This window comes from Acipenser ruthenus, chromosome 3 (genome assembly GCF_902713425.1).
Source record: "Acipenser ruthenus chromosome 3, fAciRut3.2 maternal haplotype, whole genome shotgun sequence".
NCBI classification, from domain to species: Eukaryota; Metazoa; Chordata; class Actinopteri; order Acipenseriformes; family Acipenseridae; genus Acipenser; species Acipenser ruthenus.
Genome location: NC_081191.1, coordinates 27,391,345 through 27,408,293, shown reverse-complemented (window position 1 = coordinate 27,408,293; position 16,949 = coordinate 27,391,345). Strand labels below are relative to the sequence as shown.

The 16,949-nt window shown below is 37.5% G+C and overlaps 1 protein-coding gene across 2 annotated transcripts in view; it reads left to right on the top strand.

Annotated features, from left to right (window-relative positions):
• The window catches only part of LOC117395006 (solute carrier family 66 member 2-like), a 45,064-nt gene extending 28,404 nt beyond the window's left edge, over positions 1–16,660 (top strand). For both annotated transcript variants that reach the window (XM_033993833.3, XM_033993830.3), the window contains one exon: positions 15,648–16,660. In XM_033993833.3, coding sequence (XP_033849724.3) covers positions 15,648–15,855 — 208 coding nt within the window. In that variant the 3' untranslated portion in view covers positions 15,856–16,660. The remainder of the gene's footprint in view (positions 1–15,647) is intronic.
• Positions 16,661–16,949: the final 289 nt, after the last annotated feature.

The following is a 16,949-nucleotide window of genomic DNA, read 5'->3' as shown; positions in this document are numbered from 1 at the left end:
TTCCTTGTTTTATCAGTACGAATAATGAAATGAAATACAATCTTGAGGTGCATTAATTTATCTGTTTTCTTTTTATAATAGATTTCACTACCTTTATACTCCTCCTGTTTAACTAGTGAAACATGTGCTTTAACACAAAATGTTATATTATATATATAGAATACTTTAAACTGTTTATGTCCTGCCTCTGCTCACTTACATTGGACTGCTGCAGAGAATATTTTTTTATTGGTTGATTTTATTTTATATATAAAAAAAAAAATTCTGCACGATATACTCTAAGTTAGTTAGTTGCATTTTCTAAGCACAATAAGGCACGACAGGGTGTGTGATATACTCTAATATCACCATGCCACTGGTGGTTGAAACACTCGGCTTCACCTCGTGATTGCAACGCACCCGGTGTGTGGTAACATTAGAGTATATCACACACCCTGTTGTGCTTTATTACTTACATTTATACTGTATTCCTTCGGACTTAAGACGTACTTTTTGAACCATTTTTTGCTTCTCAAAAATGGCCTGTGTCTTAAATTCGAGTGCAGTAGTGATGTGTGTATTAAAATTTCCAACAAAAGATGCAACTACCCGAGTACACAAACAGCAACGTGACTAACTGCCGAGAAAAGACGAACCAAAACATTACTGCCCGATCTCGAATCATCCATGACGTACAGGAAGCCATTTTCAAATAAGTGTCATTAGCTTCCTGAGAAATTCAAAGAGAAGCTTATACAATTTCAGCATTTCTTTTTTTTTCTTTTAATTTAGTCGTTGCCAATGGTTTTTACCCCGGTTTCTCCCCAATGCCCAATTATTAATTTTATCCCGGTTAACTGCTGCAACCCCCCGGCGTCTCGGGAAACGAAGGCTGAAACACGCGTCCTCTGAAACGTGTTCCTGCCAATCCGTCATTTTTCGCACTGCAGATCCACAGCGAAGCCACCAGACCCACAGTGCCGCAGGACAACACAGATCTGAATGGCTCCACTGCAGACCCGCAGGCGCCCTTATCAGCCACAGGGGTCGCTGGTGCGCGGTGAACCGTGGATTGCTCTGCCGACCTAAGCCCTCCCTACCCAGGTGGCGCTCAGCCAATTGTGAGCCACCCCCTAGGAACCCCCGGTCACGGTTGACAATGACATAGCCTGGGTTCGAACCTGCGATTTCCAGACTATAGGGCGCATCCTGCACTCCACGCGGAGCGCCTTTACTGGATGTGCCACTCGGGAGCCTCAATTTCAGCATTTCTAACAAACAACTTGGACAGATCGGAAATGCTGATCAGTCCCCTGTATTTTTCGACATGCCAAGCAATACCAATTGGGTGAAAACCATTTACAAGTTTAAACATGTTGTTCCTTGTTCCTTGGTAGCACTTTCTATATTCACACCAAGGGAGTGAAGCTGCAGCACTAAACAGCAGGAGTTTAAAGAGTAAGAAGTATTATTTTTTTACATTTCAATTCTATTTGAATGTGTTTGAAATCACTCTGAGTGGTTCTGGATTCTGTTGCTAGTTTTGGTAACAATTTTGTATGCTCTATTTCACCACAAAATCGTGCTGCCTAACATTTGGCCTTCTTAGTTTAAGATAGCCGGGATGTCATTAGTTCTTTCCCGTGCCGTTCAGTGGCACGAGAGGCACAGCAGTATCTCCGTCTTTGGGGACGAGCTACATACTGAGTTTGGATGTGCTTAACCTGCTTGTAGTGGTCAGATTAGCCCTGTTTCTCTCATTGCTAACCGAGTAGGAGTTCACCCACCTGGAGCACTCAATTTAGATTTGCATACAGGGTGAGTCAACCATGGCCAGGGATCCCCTATTGGTATCCCAATCCTAAGGGTATATTGACTGGTCACCAGGGTTGTTGCATCACTTGTTGCTATGGATCAAAGGACAACGTTAACCCAAACCCTAATCATTTTCTGTGGTTGTGACGCACGTTATTGCTACTCGTTGGTTAATGCAAAGAACAATCAACCACAGAAATGGGAAAACAGCTAGTTTTTAATTAAAATGCACAATTCATTACATTTGCTATGCATCCAGGTTATAATGCTCAGCATTTTAATAATGGGGTATGTAATTAAATAATTGGGTTGGAAAAAGTAATGGAACGCGTAACAACCCTTCGGTCCTGTCTCTCCACTGTGCTTCCAACAGAACAGAAAACCTCTAGTGAGTTGAATGTTATTCTATAACCATGTTTGAAGGGGAATTAATTGTTCAGTCTCCCCCTGGAGTTGGCAGGCTGTAATACAGAACCACCAAACAATTTAACAGGCCTAGATGATAGTGACAGTGTTTACTGTGGAGAGGTCCTAAGCTGCGTCAGTCTGGAGTTGAGTAATTCTCTGACTCCTGGGGCATGATGGCTCCACGAGTCCTGATGAGTGGTATTACTTCTATATGCGTAGCACCTGTTCTGGGATAATGCAGGACTTCAGACTACAGTGTGAGTGCCTGACTTGCCATTATAATGGGATGGTGGTGAGGTATTTAGACCAGTATATTGTTACATAAAGAGCTGTTGAAATTGATCATTTACTTTTATTGTTTTTTTTTTTCCAGGACTTTTAGTTCTATAGGTTTCTGATTGGTATTATTAGATATGTTATTTTCAGCTGTTGTAGGATTGTATAACTAGAAGGAACTGCACCCATGCGTTTTAGTTTTCATGTTTTTCTTAACATTTATTTTATGATACAAAATAATGAAATATATTTTTTTTTTGGCCTCCTTCAGAAAGAGAGGTATTCGGGTTACGATTTCACAGTGACATCATTTGCACATAATAATGAAAACTTTCTGATCCCTGCCTGGTTTTGCTCCGAAGCACATAATCAGCTATTCATGTATTCATTGCTATGGTAATGAATGACACTCCCTTTTAAATTATCTTTGCTCTGCCAAACAGGAGCAAATAGCAGTATCTATGATAATAAAGTGAAAGCAAATAAATTAATTATAGCGGAAATGAAAAACACCTTCATTAATTCAGCTTTTGAAAATAATAGATCACCCTCTTCAGGCCAGTCACAGTTTGTAGTTTAATGGTTATCTTTTTTTTAAAATATGTATTTATTTATTTTATTTTTTTAAATTTTATTTTATATAATTCAAGAAGTTCTTAAACACCTACAAAAGCCCTATCCACCTCTCCCTATTACTACTGCATCATGAATCTACTTTTTTTTTTTTTTTTTGCTTCTTTCAAATTGACAACGTGTGCGTTTGAAACCCACTCCCCTTTTGTCTACAATCTATTTAATCCCTTAACAAGCATTATAGTCTAGAGCAGGGCTACTCAACCCTGGTCCTGGAGGGCCGCTGTCCCTCCTGGTTTTTGTTCCAACTCTACCCTAAATTACTTAATTGGACCAATGAAGTGCTTATTAGAAGCTTAATTGGTCCAATTAATCAATTTAGTGTACAGTTAGAAGAAAAACCAGGAGGGACAGCGGCCCTCCCCTGGTCTAGATTATGGTTTGTATTTTTGAATTTATATGTTATATGAATAACGTTTCAAGTAATTTTTGCTTGAATATTTACAAGATAATGACACTCAAGGGCCCATTTAATTATTAATTAGGCCTAACTATAGATTAAAGTTGTTTGCCACTGTGAATAATTAAACCTAAAACCAGCATGTCACTACTTTTAGTAATTGGGATATAACCTGAAAAAGATGTTACATGAGGTTGTATATTCATACAACAGTTAAAGTATTGAAGTTTATAATGTACACTGTACAAACTGTACAAATATGAATATGTTGGCAAATTAATATTGTTCAGAATTTAAAAAGAAAACGTCTAGCACAGAGCTTCTCAAACTCAGTCCTGGGGACCCCCTGTGGCTGCTGGTTTTCATTCCAACCAAGCTCTCAGTTACTTAAGTAAACCCTTAATTGAACTGATCATTTGCTTAATTAGACTTTTTTTTACTTGTTTTCAGCTCTTAAACAGTTACAGTTCAAGTTACTTATCAAATGTTACAGCTAACTTGAAATATGCAATTATTCAAGAGCTGAAAACAAGTAAAAAGGTATAGTTTAGCAAATTATTAGTTCAATTAAGAGTCTAGTTAAGTAATTGAAAGCTTGGTTGGAATGAAAACCAGCAGCCACAGGGGGTCCCCAGGACCGAGTTTGAGAAGCCCTGGTCTAGTCATTTAAATATTTAGTGATATGACTGACGTTTTCTGCCTAAAGCATATATTATAGTCTGTGACTAGTACTGGTACAGAAATTACTAAATTTGATATACAGGGTCAATAATAATAATAATAATAATAATAATAATAATAATAATAATAATAATAATAATAATAATAATAATCGGTTATTTAAGTATTTTGTATAAAAATGCTACAAATTAGTTATTTTGTAAAATAAGATTTTATAAAAGTACTAGCATAAATTAAGAGTTGGTTACATATATCAGGCTATTTTTAAAAATAATCTTAGAGAGGTTTCCATGTTTTAACAAAACATCCCAGCTTCCCTCTATCATCCTGTAGTAGCTAATTTTTGAAATGCTGAAATTCAATTCATGCCATAAAAAGTGCAGTTTGTGTATTATCAATTGCATTGAAAACCACAGTGACCAGTCCAAACTGCTCTATGTTGAATTTACACCTTCACAAACTAAGTGTTAAATAATGGAGCTGCAAGGACTGTTTTGCACGTCTTTTCAGATTGAAAATTAGATCTCAACAGCAGGTACACTTAGATAGGGGGATGCACAGGCGTGATTGCTCAGAGTTTAAAAAAAAATCTCTCTCTCTCTCTCTCTCTCTCTCTCTCTCTCTCTCTCTCTCTCTCTCTATATATATATATATATATATATTATAATAGTAGAGCACTGCAAAATGATCTCACAAGCAAAACACTTGAAAATCATCGCATTAATGAGAAAGGTCTGTAGGAGGCTAGGTGTCTATTATACTCATTTGAAAAAGCGTTTTCCTGATGCCTACAAATTTAGAAAATACATTATTAAGCCATGCTAATATATGTGTATTTTTAATGAGTTAGAATGATTACAATTACAATCTTACACACACACACATATATATATATATATATATATATATATATATATATATATATATATATATATATATACACATACAGGAAGTGGACAAAAAAATGGAAACACCAATGTAAAGTCACTTAATAGGGCATTGGGCCACTATGGTATCCCGCTCTGTGGAGTTCTTGGCGGACCGTTTTTGATGAAACTGATCAGTTATACTGCATCCAGTCGATAATGTTGAACACATTTATTTTTGCATATATTTAACAGAAAGCTGGCTTTGCTTGTTTGCAGACACCGTAATATGTGTACAGTAAGCAAACAACATGCTTAATTTTTGCATAACACTGTAAATAACTGTACCTTTTTCTCTGCGGCTCCTGACTTGCATTATTTATTATTATTATTATTATTATTATTATTATTATTATTATTTTTATTATTATTGGGGGATGTATAATGCTATATATGTGGGGACATGTGAACGCTATATATTTTTCGGAACCTCCCTACTTAGTCTTTAAACAATGGGCAGAAGACTAATGTTTCATTTGTCAAGCTATCGGAGATTTCCAAACAGCATGTACATAAGAAAGTTTACAAACGAGAGGAGGCCATTTGGCCCATCTTGTTCGCTTAGTTGTTAGTAGCTTATTGATCCCAGAATCTCATCAAGCAGCTTCTTGAAGGATCCTAGGGTGTCAGCTTCAACAACATTACAGGGGAGTTGGTTCCAGACCCTCACAATTCAGACCCGAAAATTATTTTTTTTTGACCCGCCCCCGAACCGCAAACCGTGAAAAAGTTCACATTCTGACCCGAACTCGACCCGCTTTTGCGTGTCATCCACGGGCTCCGCAGGTCCCCGACCCGATGCAGGACTCTAACCCCTGGTCCTTGCTTCTTTTTTCAGGTCAACATTGTCAGTACCTTTTAGAATTTTGAATGCTTGAATAATTCTGGTTGCTCTTCTTTGCACTCTTTCTAGAGCAGCAATATCCTTTTTGTAGCGTGGTGACCAGAACTGAACACAATATTCTAGATGAGGTCTTACTAATGCATTGTAAAGTTTTAAAATGATTTCCCTTGATTTAAATTTAACATTTTTCACTATATATCCGAGCATCTTGTTGGCCTTTTTATAGCTTCCCCACATTGTCTAGATGAAGACATTTCTGAGTCAACATAAACTCCCAGGTCTTTTTCATAGATTCCTTCTTCAATTTCAGTGTCTCCCATATGATATTTATAATGCACATTTTTATTGCCTGCGTGCAGTACTTTACACTTGTCTCTATTAAATGTAATTTGCCATGTGTCTGCCCAGTTCTGAATGCTCTCTAGATAATTTTGAATGACCTTTGCTGCTGCCAATCCACCTATTTTTGTGTCATCTGCAAATTTAACAAGTTTGCTTACTATACCACAATCTAAGTCATTAATGTAGATTAGGAATAGCAGAGGACCTAATACTGATCCCTGTGGTACTCCACTGGTTACCTCGCTCCATTTTGAGGTTTTTCCTCTAATCAGTACTTTCTGTTTTCTACATGTTAACCACTCCCTAATCCATGTGCATGCATATCCTTGAATCCCTATTGCGTTCAGTTTGAGAATTAATCTTTTATGTGGGACTTTGTCAAAAGCTTTCTGGAAATCTAAATAAACCATGTCATATACTTTGCAGTTATCCATTGTCGATGTTGCATCCTCAAAAAAGTCAAGCAGGTTAGTTAGACATGATCTCCCTTTCCTAAAACCATGCTGACTATCTCCCAGGATACTGTTACCATATAGGTAATTTTCCATTTTGGATCTTATTATAGTTCCCATAAGTTTACATATAATATAAGTCAGGCTTATTGGTCTGTAGGTACCTGGTTTGGTTTTGTCTCCCTTTTTGTGGATCAGTATTACGTTTGCAATTTTCCAGTCTGTCGGTACAACCCCATGTGTCAAGAGACTGTGCAGGATCTTGGTTAGTGGTTTGTAAATAACTTCTTTTATTTCTTTGAGTACCATTGGGAGGATCTCATCCAGCCCAGGGGATTTGTTTATTTTAAGAGCTCCTTGTCCCTTAAACACTTCTGCCTCTGTTATGCTAAAGTTATTTAAAACTGGATAGGAACAGGTCGACATGTGGGGCATGTTGTCCGTATCCTCCTTTGTAAAAACTTGTGAAAGTAACCATTTAATATATTTGCTATTTTTTTCTCTTCATCTATGATTTTGCCATTTGTGTCTCTTAGACATTTTACCTCCTATTTGCATGTTCTCTTGCTGTTATAATATTGGAAAAACTTTTTGGAAATGGTTTTAGCCCCCTTAGCAATGCTCATTTCTATCTCTCTCTTGGCCTTTCTAACATCCTTTTTGACTTGTATTTGCAGTTCCAAGTACTCTTTCTGTGTACTTTGTTCTTGGTCCCTTTTAAATGCTCTGTAAAGTGCCTTTTTTCTCTGAATATTTTTTTAATTGATCTGTTAAACCATTTTGGCAATTTTGTTTTATATTTAGATTTGTCTACTTTTGGGATGTAATTGTTTTGCGCCTCTAGTACTACATTTTTAAAAAACAGCCATCCTTTTTCCGTGGATGTTTTCTCTATTTTACTCCAATCTACAGGTAGTGGACAAAAAAATGGAAACACCTGGGTAAATGAGGGACACCAAGTATGTTGAACGCAAGGGCTTCCACACAGGTGTGGCTCATGCGTTAATTAAGCAAATAACATCCCAGCATGCTTAGGGTCTTGTATAAAAATGCTGGACAGGTCTGGTTGCCTATAATTATGGCTAGCATGGCTGCAAGAGGAGACTTCAGTGACTTTGAAAGAGGGGTGATTGTTGGGGCGTGTTTGGCAGTTTGCCTTCCTAAAATTGTAAACCTTAGCTTTAGTCATTATTTTGGGGGTTTTAAAAAGCACTTCAAATTAGACCATGTTGTGGTCTGAGTTTGCCAGTGGTTCTATGACCTGTTTTAGTTATTCTGTCTTTGTTATTTGAAACGACTAAATCAAGGCATGCCGCCCATCTAGTCGGTGCCTTGACAAATTGCGTTAGGAAGCAGTCATTTGTCATTTCCACCATTTCAGTTTCGTCCACTGGGTTTTCCCATTTTATGTGGGGGGAAATTGAAATCCCCCATTTAATATGGCTTCTCGTGAACATTCTACTATGACAATAATGCAAAATATTGAGTAAGTAACAAGGCCAGAATGTTGGCCAGAATGTTTAGAATGTTGGACTACACTTGTGCATCTCTCTGACTTGGTCTCTAGGTATATTCCTGGCTGAGCCCTGATATTTTTGAATGCCAGGAATATAACTGTCCCGTCTGTTTGATTACAGGCAGCTGGGTATTTACCTCCTATCCGCCTACGCTTTGGAACTGTATCATTCCGCTGCAATTATTTTTTGCGTCCCCTACATCTGTTACCGAGAGTATACACAATGCCATCAAAGTTTCTTGTTGTCCTAGCAAGGCCCAGATTTTAAGTACACTTATTATTCAAAATGTTTTGGTGTGTATGCTGTTGGTAGCAGATGTGGGGGGACATTACAAATGCTGCTTAATTTATCTTTTCCAAAAGTACATTTATCCAAAAGTGCAATTTCCATCTAGAATTTGAGTCTCTGCATATTGTTTGGCCCAACTCGACTTATAGCCACCTATCACCTTGAGGTACACTGTTCATTAACCCTTTGCGGTCCGTTTATTCAGCGCCTCTCAGGCGCGTCAGGTCCAATTTATTTTCATCCGCGCAGTTTATTTTAGCACTGTTTAAAAGTATTTTTTTCACAGTAAAAGAGGTTTAAAAGGCACTGCATATCAACAGGACACTCAGTACTGCATCTCCAGCCCCGCACCACCCCTTGTTCGCTGTATTTTTCACATACCTCTTCATAGTCATGCATACCGATGAATCATCTCCTTTATCACCAAACTCCTCAATAATACGATCCAAATCATTATTTTTATTACTATAACATCTCAAAAAGCTGTGCAAATGTCTGTAATATTCTTTGAGTGCTGGATGCAGAAGCAGCTATCTTGTTTGTTTATGTCTGTGTTATCTCTGTGGTGCTGGGGCTATGTGTATTGCTCAGATCCGCCCCTTTTTTTAAAAAAATTTTCAGCTTCTCTCGGCTTTTTCCGGAGAAAAAAACGACTAGAGATCTGTGTTTTACGTCTTTTTGATGATGTCGGACAGGACATCGGACCGGAAAGGGAAAATTGTAATGTCGGATCTGGTCCCGCATAGGACCGCAAAGGGTTAAAAGTGCTTGAGTACAGGGATGGGGAAATCCAATTACACTACGTCTAGTACAGTATTTGCACTATTCTGTTGAAATGTGTTACATACAGTGATCAGGTGCTAGCTCTTTTCCTATGTGTTTGCATCAATCTCGTCCTCCTTGAAACCCATTTAATTTGGCTCCAGATGCATCTACTTTATCATACCACATGAAGCTAACCTGTAGCTTTTTGGAAATAAGTTTATTTAAATATGGTTATATGAATTAAAAGTTGAAGCTGTAATAGACAAGTGTATTGTTTAGTAGGATATTGTTAGTTATTTTGATGCATGTCTGAAGGTTAGGCTTTGAAGTATAACAGTGATTGCTGTAAAAATTGCTTCTTCTGTAGCTTTTAACCCTGGTGTACTGTGGAGTTGTGCAGCAATTCATTTTTAAAATGTTTTTTGTTAGGAAAAATAGTACTGACAGTAAAGGTTATTGCTAATGGAAAGGTTCCATAAATCTTACCTGAGGTGTACTTCAATTCACTATATAGGTCTCACATGGTGGTACCAGATACAATTTAAAAAAAAAATATATATATGTTTTCTGTTCCACCTACATCAATCAAAACTGAACCTGTGAGCTCTTCATTGCGAACGTAAACCACAGTTAAGATTTATGAAATTCTCTTTTTTGAAGAAGAAAACATAATTATAACAGACAAAAGTTGTATGACTATGTCTGTCGGACAAGAATATTCCTTTGGGATTCAGCTTCAGCTCAAGTTTTCTCAAGTTCAACCTCATACTTGTGGTTGATTTCTCTGACCAAATGCACTACTTTTTTTCTCTTTATCCATACAATTTTAGCACCTCAAATATTGTGTTATGTTTATAGTGGTGAACAGCTGGAAAGCATTTGTCATGGGCTTATGTGCAAGCCAAAAAATAAAGGTGACACAAAGGTGTCTTCCTGTGTTTCAAAGCTTTGGGTATTACCCCTTTTAAAGACACAAATAGGCCTAGTTGACATTTACATGTGGTTGCTACCTTTTGTTAGCTTTATTACCATTTCCATTTTTGGCTTGTATTTCAACCTAGTCTGCCCATCTGATTTTGGGTCATACTCCCTGGCCTCTGGCTCATGGAGGTGCAAATCCAGTATTACAAACTCTCTGCTTTATGCTGGTGAAACAAAATAAGCTCTTTGACTTACATTCTGGTACTTAAGCTAATGGAACGTAGGGAAATGGATTTTAAAAGGGTAGCAATTACCCCTTTTACATGTCAAGTAATTGGACTAATGGGAGGAATGTAAGCAGTCTGGTCAGTTGCTTTTCTGGGTAACTGACTGTGGCAAAGTGGTTGATTGTGTACAGGTGCAGGAGTGATGCAGTGTGCAATGAACAAACAGAGAATTGTAATCCAGTTGGAAAAAGGTTTTATTGATTATAATCCTGGTCTGGAGACCAAACAGTAACTCCAGGCAATACACAACAATGTGTAATGCACTGGAAGTAAATCAATGGGTTACAGTCCCAAATAATAAATACACGTATCTCTCCCACAATGTACAAAACACCGGAATCGTGTTAGCTGTCTGGTGATTCACAAACAAGACAGTTACTAACAGACAGAACAAACAAACAAACAAAAAACACTCACAATACTGTTATGTTCTCTTCACAGTCCTTCTAGGTTTAAAAATACAAACCAAGCGAAGGAACAAATTACGATTCTCCGCCCCCTTTTATGCTTTCACACATGACCCCTTGGTAAATGAGTGCAACCACCTCATCAATCTGCGGCTGCCACGTTGTTTCCCTTCCGGGTCAATGCGTTCTTACAACGGAGCCTACAAAAACAACATAATTATGTAATAACTAGGAAAATACCTGTTTTAGTGAAACGGTTAACAGACTATTATCAAAAATCTGTTTGGAGATATGAATAGAGTGTTCTAACAGTCTTAACATGCATTGGTGTGTAGCTTTAACAATTAGAAAATGGCCTAGGAAGAATGTACTTTGAACAGGAATTATATAAAATGATGAAGAGCTTGAATATATGAGTTGTTCTTGCTGTTTTTGTTCACAAGCTGTGTGACATCTCCTGAAACACTGGCATGTAATACCCCTCTTTTTGGTTTTAATAATGATTCTTACTGGCAACCATTATTTTTATCTTGTGAGGATGTGTTAGAACACCAGCTTTGTTTACTGTCTGTGCCAGTAAAGATAAGGCATGCCATGTTGACAACCATCAAAGGCTTGCTTAAAAAACACAATAAACTTGATGTAAACAGGCTTCTCTGAGGTATCCATAGTAACCAGTCACCTATATAAGTTTTCCAGTTTCTGTTTTATTTGATGTTTTTCTCTTCTCAGCCTAGCTTTTTTTTTTTAAATATCACAATATTTAATCAAGATTGTTTCTGTGTATCCCTAGCATGAGCATGCAGATGCCCATAGGTATATCTAGAGAACCACTTATCCAAATTGTGATAAAGTTCCTTACCGTAAGTATTAAATCCTGCGGATGCAGGCCATGGCAATTACAGCCTTAGTATGGGGGTGTATGTTACTGACATGCCTGTTTATTAGCCTTTAAAAATGTAGATTTGCGATCATTAAAATGTGTTCAGCACACCAAACTTGCATTGTAGACCCGTTAATTGATCTGGCGACTTGCTTGATTAGATTTAGGTGCATAGATGCGAAACTTGTGTACGATATTAAAGCAAGTTAAGATTTCCATTGCTTATTCAGTTGTGATGAAACTTAAGAAGGACAGTCTAGTAAAAGTTAACAAAAGTCTCAAAGATTGGGGGTAAAAGGAGGTTGACTGGCTGTAAGTCTGTCTGTCTGTCTGTTTGTCTGTCTGTCTTTCACACTTCTTGTATCTAAGTAATCCCTTACCTAGTTTTGACAAAGCTTGGTGAAAACATTCTTTAGCGCAGGTTATTGTCAGTATCTGTGGTATATGAGGGATGCTTGTCTTTTCGTGGGTATGTAGCACTCCAAAATAGCCTTTTCAGGCTTTCAAAGGAACTCGCAATTACTTTCAATACAAGGCAGTTAACAATGCTGCTTTCATGAAATCTGAAGGCTTCCTGTAAATGAACCTTGAAAGCATTGCCAATTAAAGACTAGACAAACTTTTGTAATTTATTTGTGTTATTATAATTCATTCTGAATGTACTGCCTTCATGGTTAGTATAAGAAATCACATTTTCAATTTTATTGAACTTTTACTTCAGTATAAAGTTTTTGCAAGACAGATGCCTCCTTATTTTAAAATATTTTGCAGCAGCAATGTTTTATCCACCATGAGGGAAAACTACATTGACAGAAGAGCGTTCTCACTCCTAACATAGCTCAGTAAGCTTCCCACAGTGCCTTTATGGCTTTCTTCAGATCAAGAAGTTGTTAAGATCTGAGCCAAGTGTCTGTTTTTGAGAAATGCCCTTGCAAATTCCTTGGAGAATAGTTATTGCTTACACATAATAACAATGTGTACTCTGTCCGGCTCCAGCCTGTTGGGAAATATGTTGCAGTACGTAAGTCTTCATGTTATTTAAAATAATTTACAGTATTTGAATGTAACTTCTAGACTAGATAAATGGTGTTTAAATGTGGTAAATCAGGTGGTAGTTGGTTAAAAGCCAATATAATGAGATCACTTCTGTTTGTAATATAAGTAATCATAATTTCATTGTTTCTTCCTTTTTCTGTTTTTAATGTGGTTGAGTTCAGTTTTTGTTTCAAGTATTGGTTATTCTATTTTCCATTAGTCACATAATTGAAGAATTATATGTGAAGTTCTTTTAGAAGAGATTTGAATTGAATCTCACCACTCTGATAGGCTTGTTTTCTTTTTAACAGTATTATATATTCTGAAAACCACTGTGATATACTTATTTTTATTTATTTATTTATTTATTTTTTAAATTTAGTCGTTGCCAATTATTTTTATTATTTTCTCCCAATTTGGAATGGCCAATTATTATTTGAAGCTCAGCTCACCACTACCACCCCTGCGCTGACTCGAGAGGGCAAAGACGAACACACACTGTCCTCCGAAGCGTGTGCCGTCAGCCGACCGCTTTTTTTTCACACTGCGGACTCACCATGCAGCCACCCAAGAGCTACAGCGTCGGAGGACAACGCAGCTCTCGGGCAGCTTACAGGCAAGCCCACAGGCACCCGGCCAGACTACAGGGGTCGCTGGTGTGCGGTAAGCCGAGGACACCCTGGCCGACCTAACCCTCCCTCCCCCCGGGGCCAATTGTGCGCCGCCCCCTGGGAGCTCCCGTCTACGGTCGGCTGTGGAATAGCCTGGACTCGAACTCGCGACGTCCAGACTATAGAGCGCATCCTGCACTCCACGTGTAGCACCTTTACTGGATGCGCCACTCGGGAGCCCCTTACTTATTTTAATCATCAGTTTTAACCTAGTTAAAATGCACTGTATCTTTTTACTTTACATTTAAATTAAAACCATATGTCCATATGTGGTTATCCAAGTCTTCAACCATCCAAAATGTCCAGCATTTTGTCTCCACCTTTCTCATTACAAAATGGTACAGTGCCCTGCCATATTAAAATGAGCACCCTTGAAAATAATGGTATCACATGAAATACCCACAATACCTTCACACCCATGGTGTAAATATTAACCGTCTGCATTGAGGAGCTCAGAAGGAGCATACAATATGTCCTTGGAGGTGCATGTGATATTTCACCTGTTATGCAAGGTCATGTAGATTGGGCAATCTGACTGTTGGCGAAGAGTGAGAGGCAGATTGCTAGAGATCATGAACTTTTCGAATGTGTGCATAACATTATTGTGACAGCACAACAGGTTCTGTGTAGGCTGGGATCAACAGGCGAGTGGCCTGATCGCGACCCCTGCTCACCAATGCAAATGTATAGCACAGAAAGCACTGCTATCCTTCAGACCCATCGCATACCATTGTTCCACCAAGGCTCAGCAGTTTACATCACACCATCTGCAGGAACACAGCGCCACAGGTCATGTCCAGACTCACTACTACCTGGAAGAAACAACAGGGGTTGCAGCTTCCTGATATAAACCCTATCAAACATATAAAATATACTTGTGGTATAAACACAATATTGAATCATCGTTCGTGGTCTCTGGTCATTAAGTATCTCTCTCTCTCTCTCTCTCTCTCTCTCTCTCTCTCTCTCTCTCTCTCTCTCTCTCTCTCTCTCTCTCTCTCTCTCTCTCTCTCTCTCTCTCTCTCTCTCTCTCTCTCTCTCTCTCTCTCTCTCTCTCTCTCTCTCTCTCTCTCTCTCTCTCTCTCTCTATTTTTTCTATAACTACAAATTGTAGGTCATTCATGTTCATTTTTTGTAAAGTGAACTACTGGTTCACTTACTTTTTTTTATTTCTTATGTGTGGTAGGTGATTCTGTATTCTTTTATATTATGTTGTACCAGTCTCTCTTACATATTTAATTTTGTGAAATTTTTAGCAAAATATACCATAACAAGGTTGCTAGTTTTGCATGACAGGTTTCTTACGACTGAATATGTATTTTCTCTATTTGCGATTTCACTTGTATCTTACAAATATATTTGCATTACTTACATGTGCTCTTACCGGTTTTAATAACCTCTTAATGCGTCTATGATCCGTTTATGTGTACTGTGGACCAAAATGTCAGCAAAATTTGCATTCCTTCTAAAAGCCACTACTGTTTTTTTTGGAAATATTTTTTTTTTCATTTTTTCTGAATTATGAAGTACATATAAATGCTTCCAAACTATTTTTTAAATTGTTAATTAATTTTACTTTTATTATACTCAAGTAGTTAATTTCTACGGAGCTGGTCAACTCTTAAAAATTCTCTCTCAATAATCTGTTCTTCATATCTTTTTTAGGATTTATTTTTAATTCCTTTCTTCTTTTTGTATAGTCATTTTCATCAGAACACATTTTTTTTTTGGCCCTGTACCCAGTCCTTTAGAAATTGCTCTTTTAGTATTGATAGGATGTGCAGATGACATATGTAAGTACTGATGCATATCAGTAGGTTTTGAGTAGATTTGTTTTAATGGCTCCTTGCAGGATTTAAGTTAAGATTTTGTCCACCGTAGATCAACTGAAATGTTAGGGTGGATATTATTTGCTGCTTTATGAAACTGAAAAAGAGATTCTTCTCAATGTGTCCATATTCCCAGTATGTCAACCACATATCTAAAAAATAATAATAATAATGTTTTCTAAAGGTTTCTTGTCTAGTTTACTCCATTTCTTCCCATTTACCCATATACATGCTTATATATGCAAACCGATGACACTGTTCATTCGTCCTTTGTTTTTTCATTGGCAGCATCAAGATGGTGTGTATGTGGACCAGCGGGGACACCTTTAAGACAGGCTACTTTGTGTTGAACCAGGCCCCGGTCCAGTTCTCCATCTGTGGACTGCTCCAGGTCTTTGTGGACATTGCCATTCTTTTCCAGGTCTACTACTACAGCCACTATCCCCAGAAGCCAGTTTCCCACGCTGTCCACACCACCAGTGCCAAGGCACTCTGAACACAAAGTCATAAACTTCAAATGTATCCACCCACACACTCCTGCAGCTACCTGGGTCTTTATACACATGGCCAGTGACTGATTCCACTAGTATGAAAACCAAACTTGGGTTGCTTGCATTTATGGATTTGTGTTGCTAGAAAACTTTTTTTTTTTTCAAAGCAATAATGGACAAATGCAGCTGTAATTTATATTTTTATATATAAATATATTTAAAAAAAATTCTAAAAAAGGGCTTGTTCAGTTTTAAACAGATTGTGATAATTACAATAAGGAAGATGGGATGATTTTTTTTTCGTGAATCTTTTATGAATGTACAACACAACTGATCTTGACCATTTTGCAAGGGCTTATGGACTTCCTCTCTGTCTGTTACGCATAGCAAGCACAACAGGAGCAACTGCAGCATAATTCTAATTGGGGAAAATCAGTCTGTGCTTTTATATATTTAGACTGTAAGTGGTTTCTCTCAGCCCCCAATGCACACTCCTGCCATAAATATACCTAGCAAGGTTTACCGCCAGATGTTAAATTGATAGTAATTGTAATCAATGTGTGTGTAAATTTAATCAACTCAAGGTTATGTATGTACGCTGGTTCACCTCATTTACATATGCCACATGTCATGTTACATCATACTATTTTCATGAAGTATTTATCTACCCTCTTATTGTGCAAAAGGCATCAATGTGTTTGGTTTAAAAGTCCCAGACCAAGCTCTTGAATCATTTATGTCTGCTTCTTTCACTGGCTTTCGGTAAAAGGTTAACTCTTCTGACTGTCAAAAACGTGACTGGCTTTTTTTTTTCCCATTATTGATATATATATATATATATATATATATATATATATATATATATATATATATATACCATTTCGTGATTGATGTTTGATGCCATCTAATGGGAAGTGCATTTGAGACCTTTGAAGACAGCTACTGTAAAAATCGTCAGAGTTAATGTCTAAGAAATCATCAGTGTTTAATATTTAAGTTTCTGCTCATCTCTGATTGTAATAAAGAGTAAACCGTTTTTTACTCTGATTAGGAACCATAAAGACAGCTTGGAGAGATACGATACAGTACCTTGAATCCA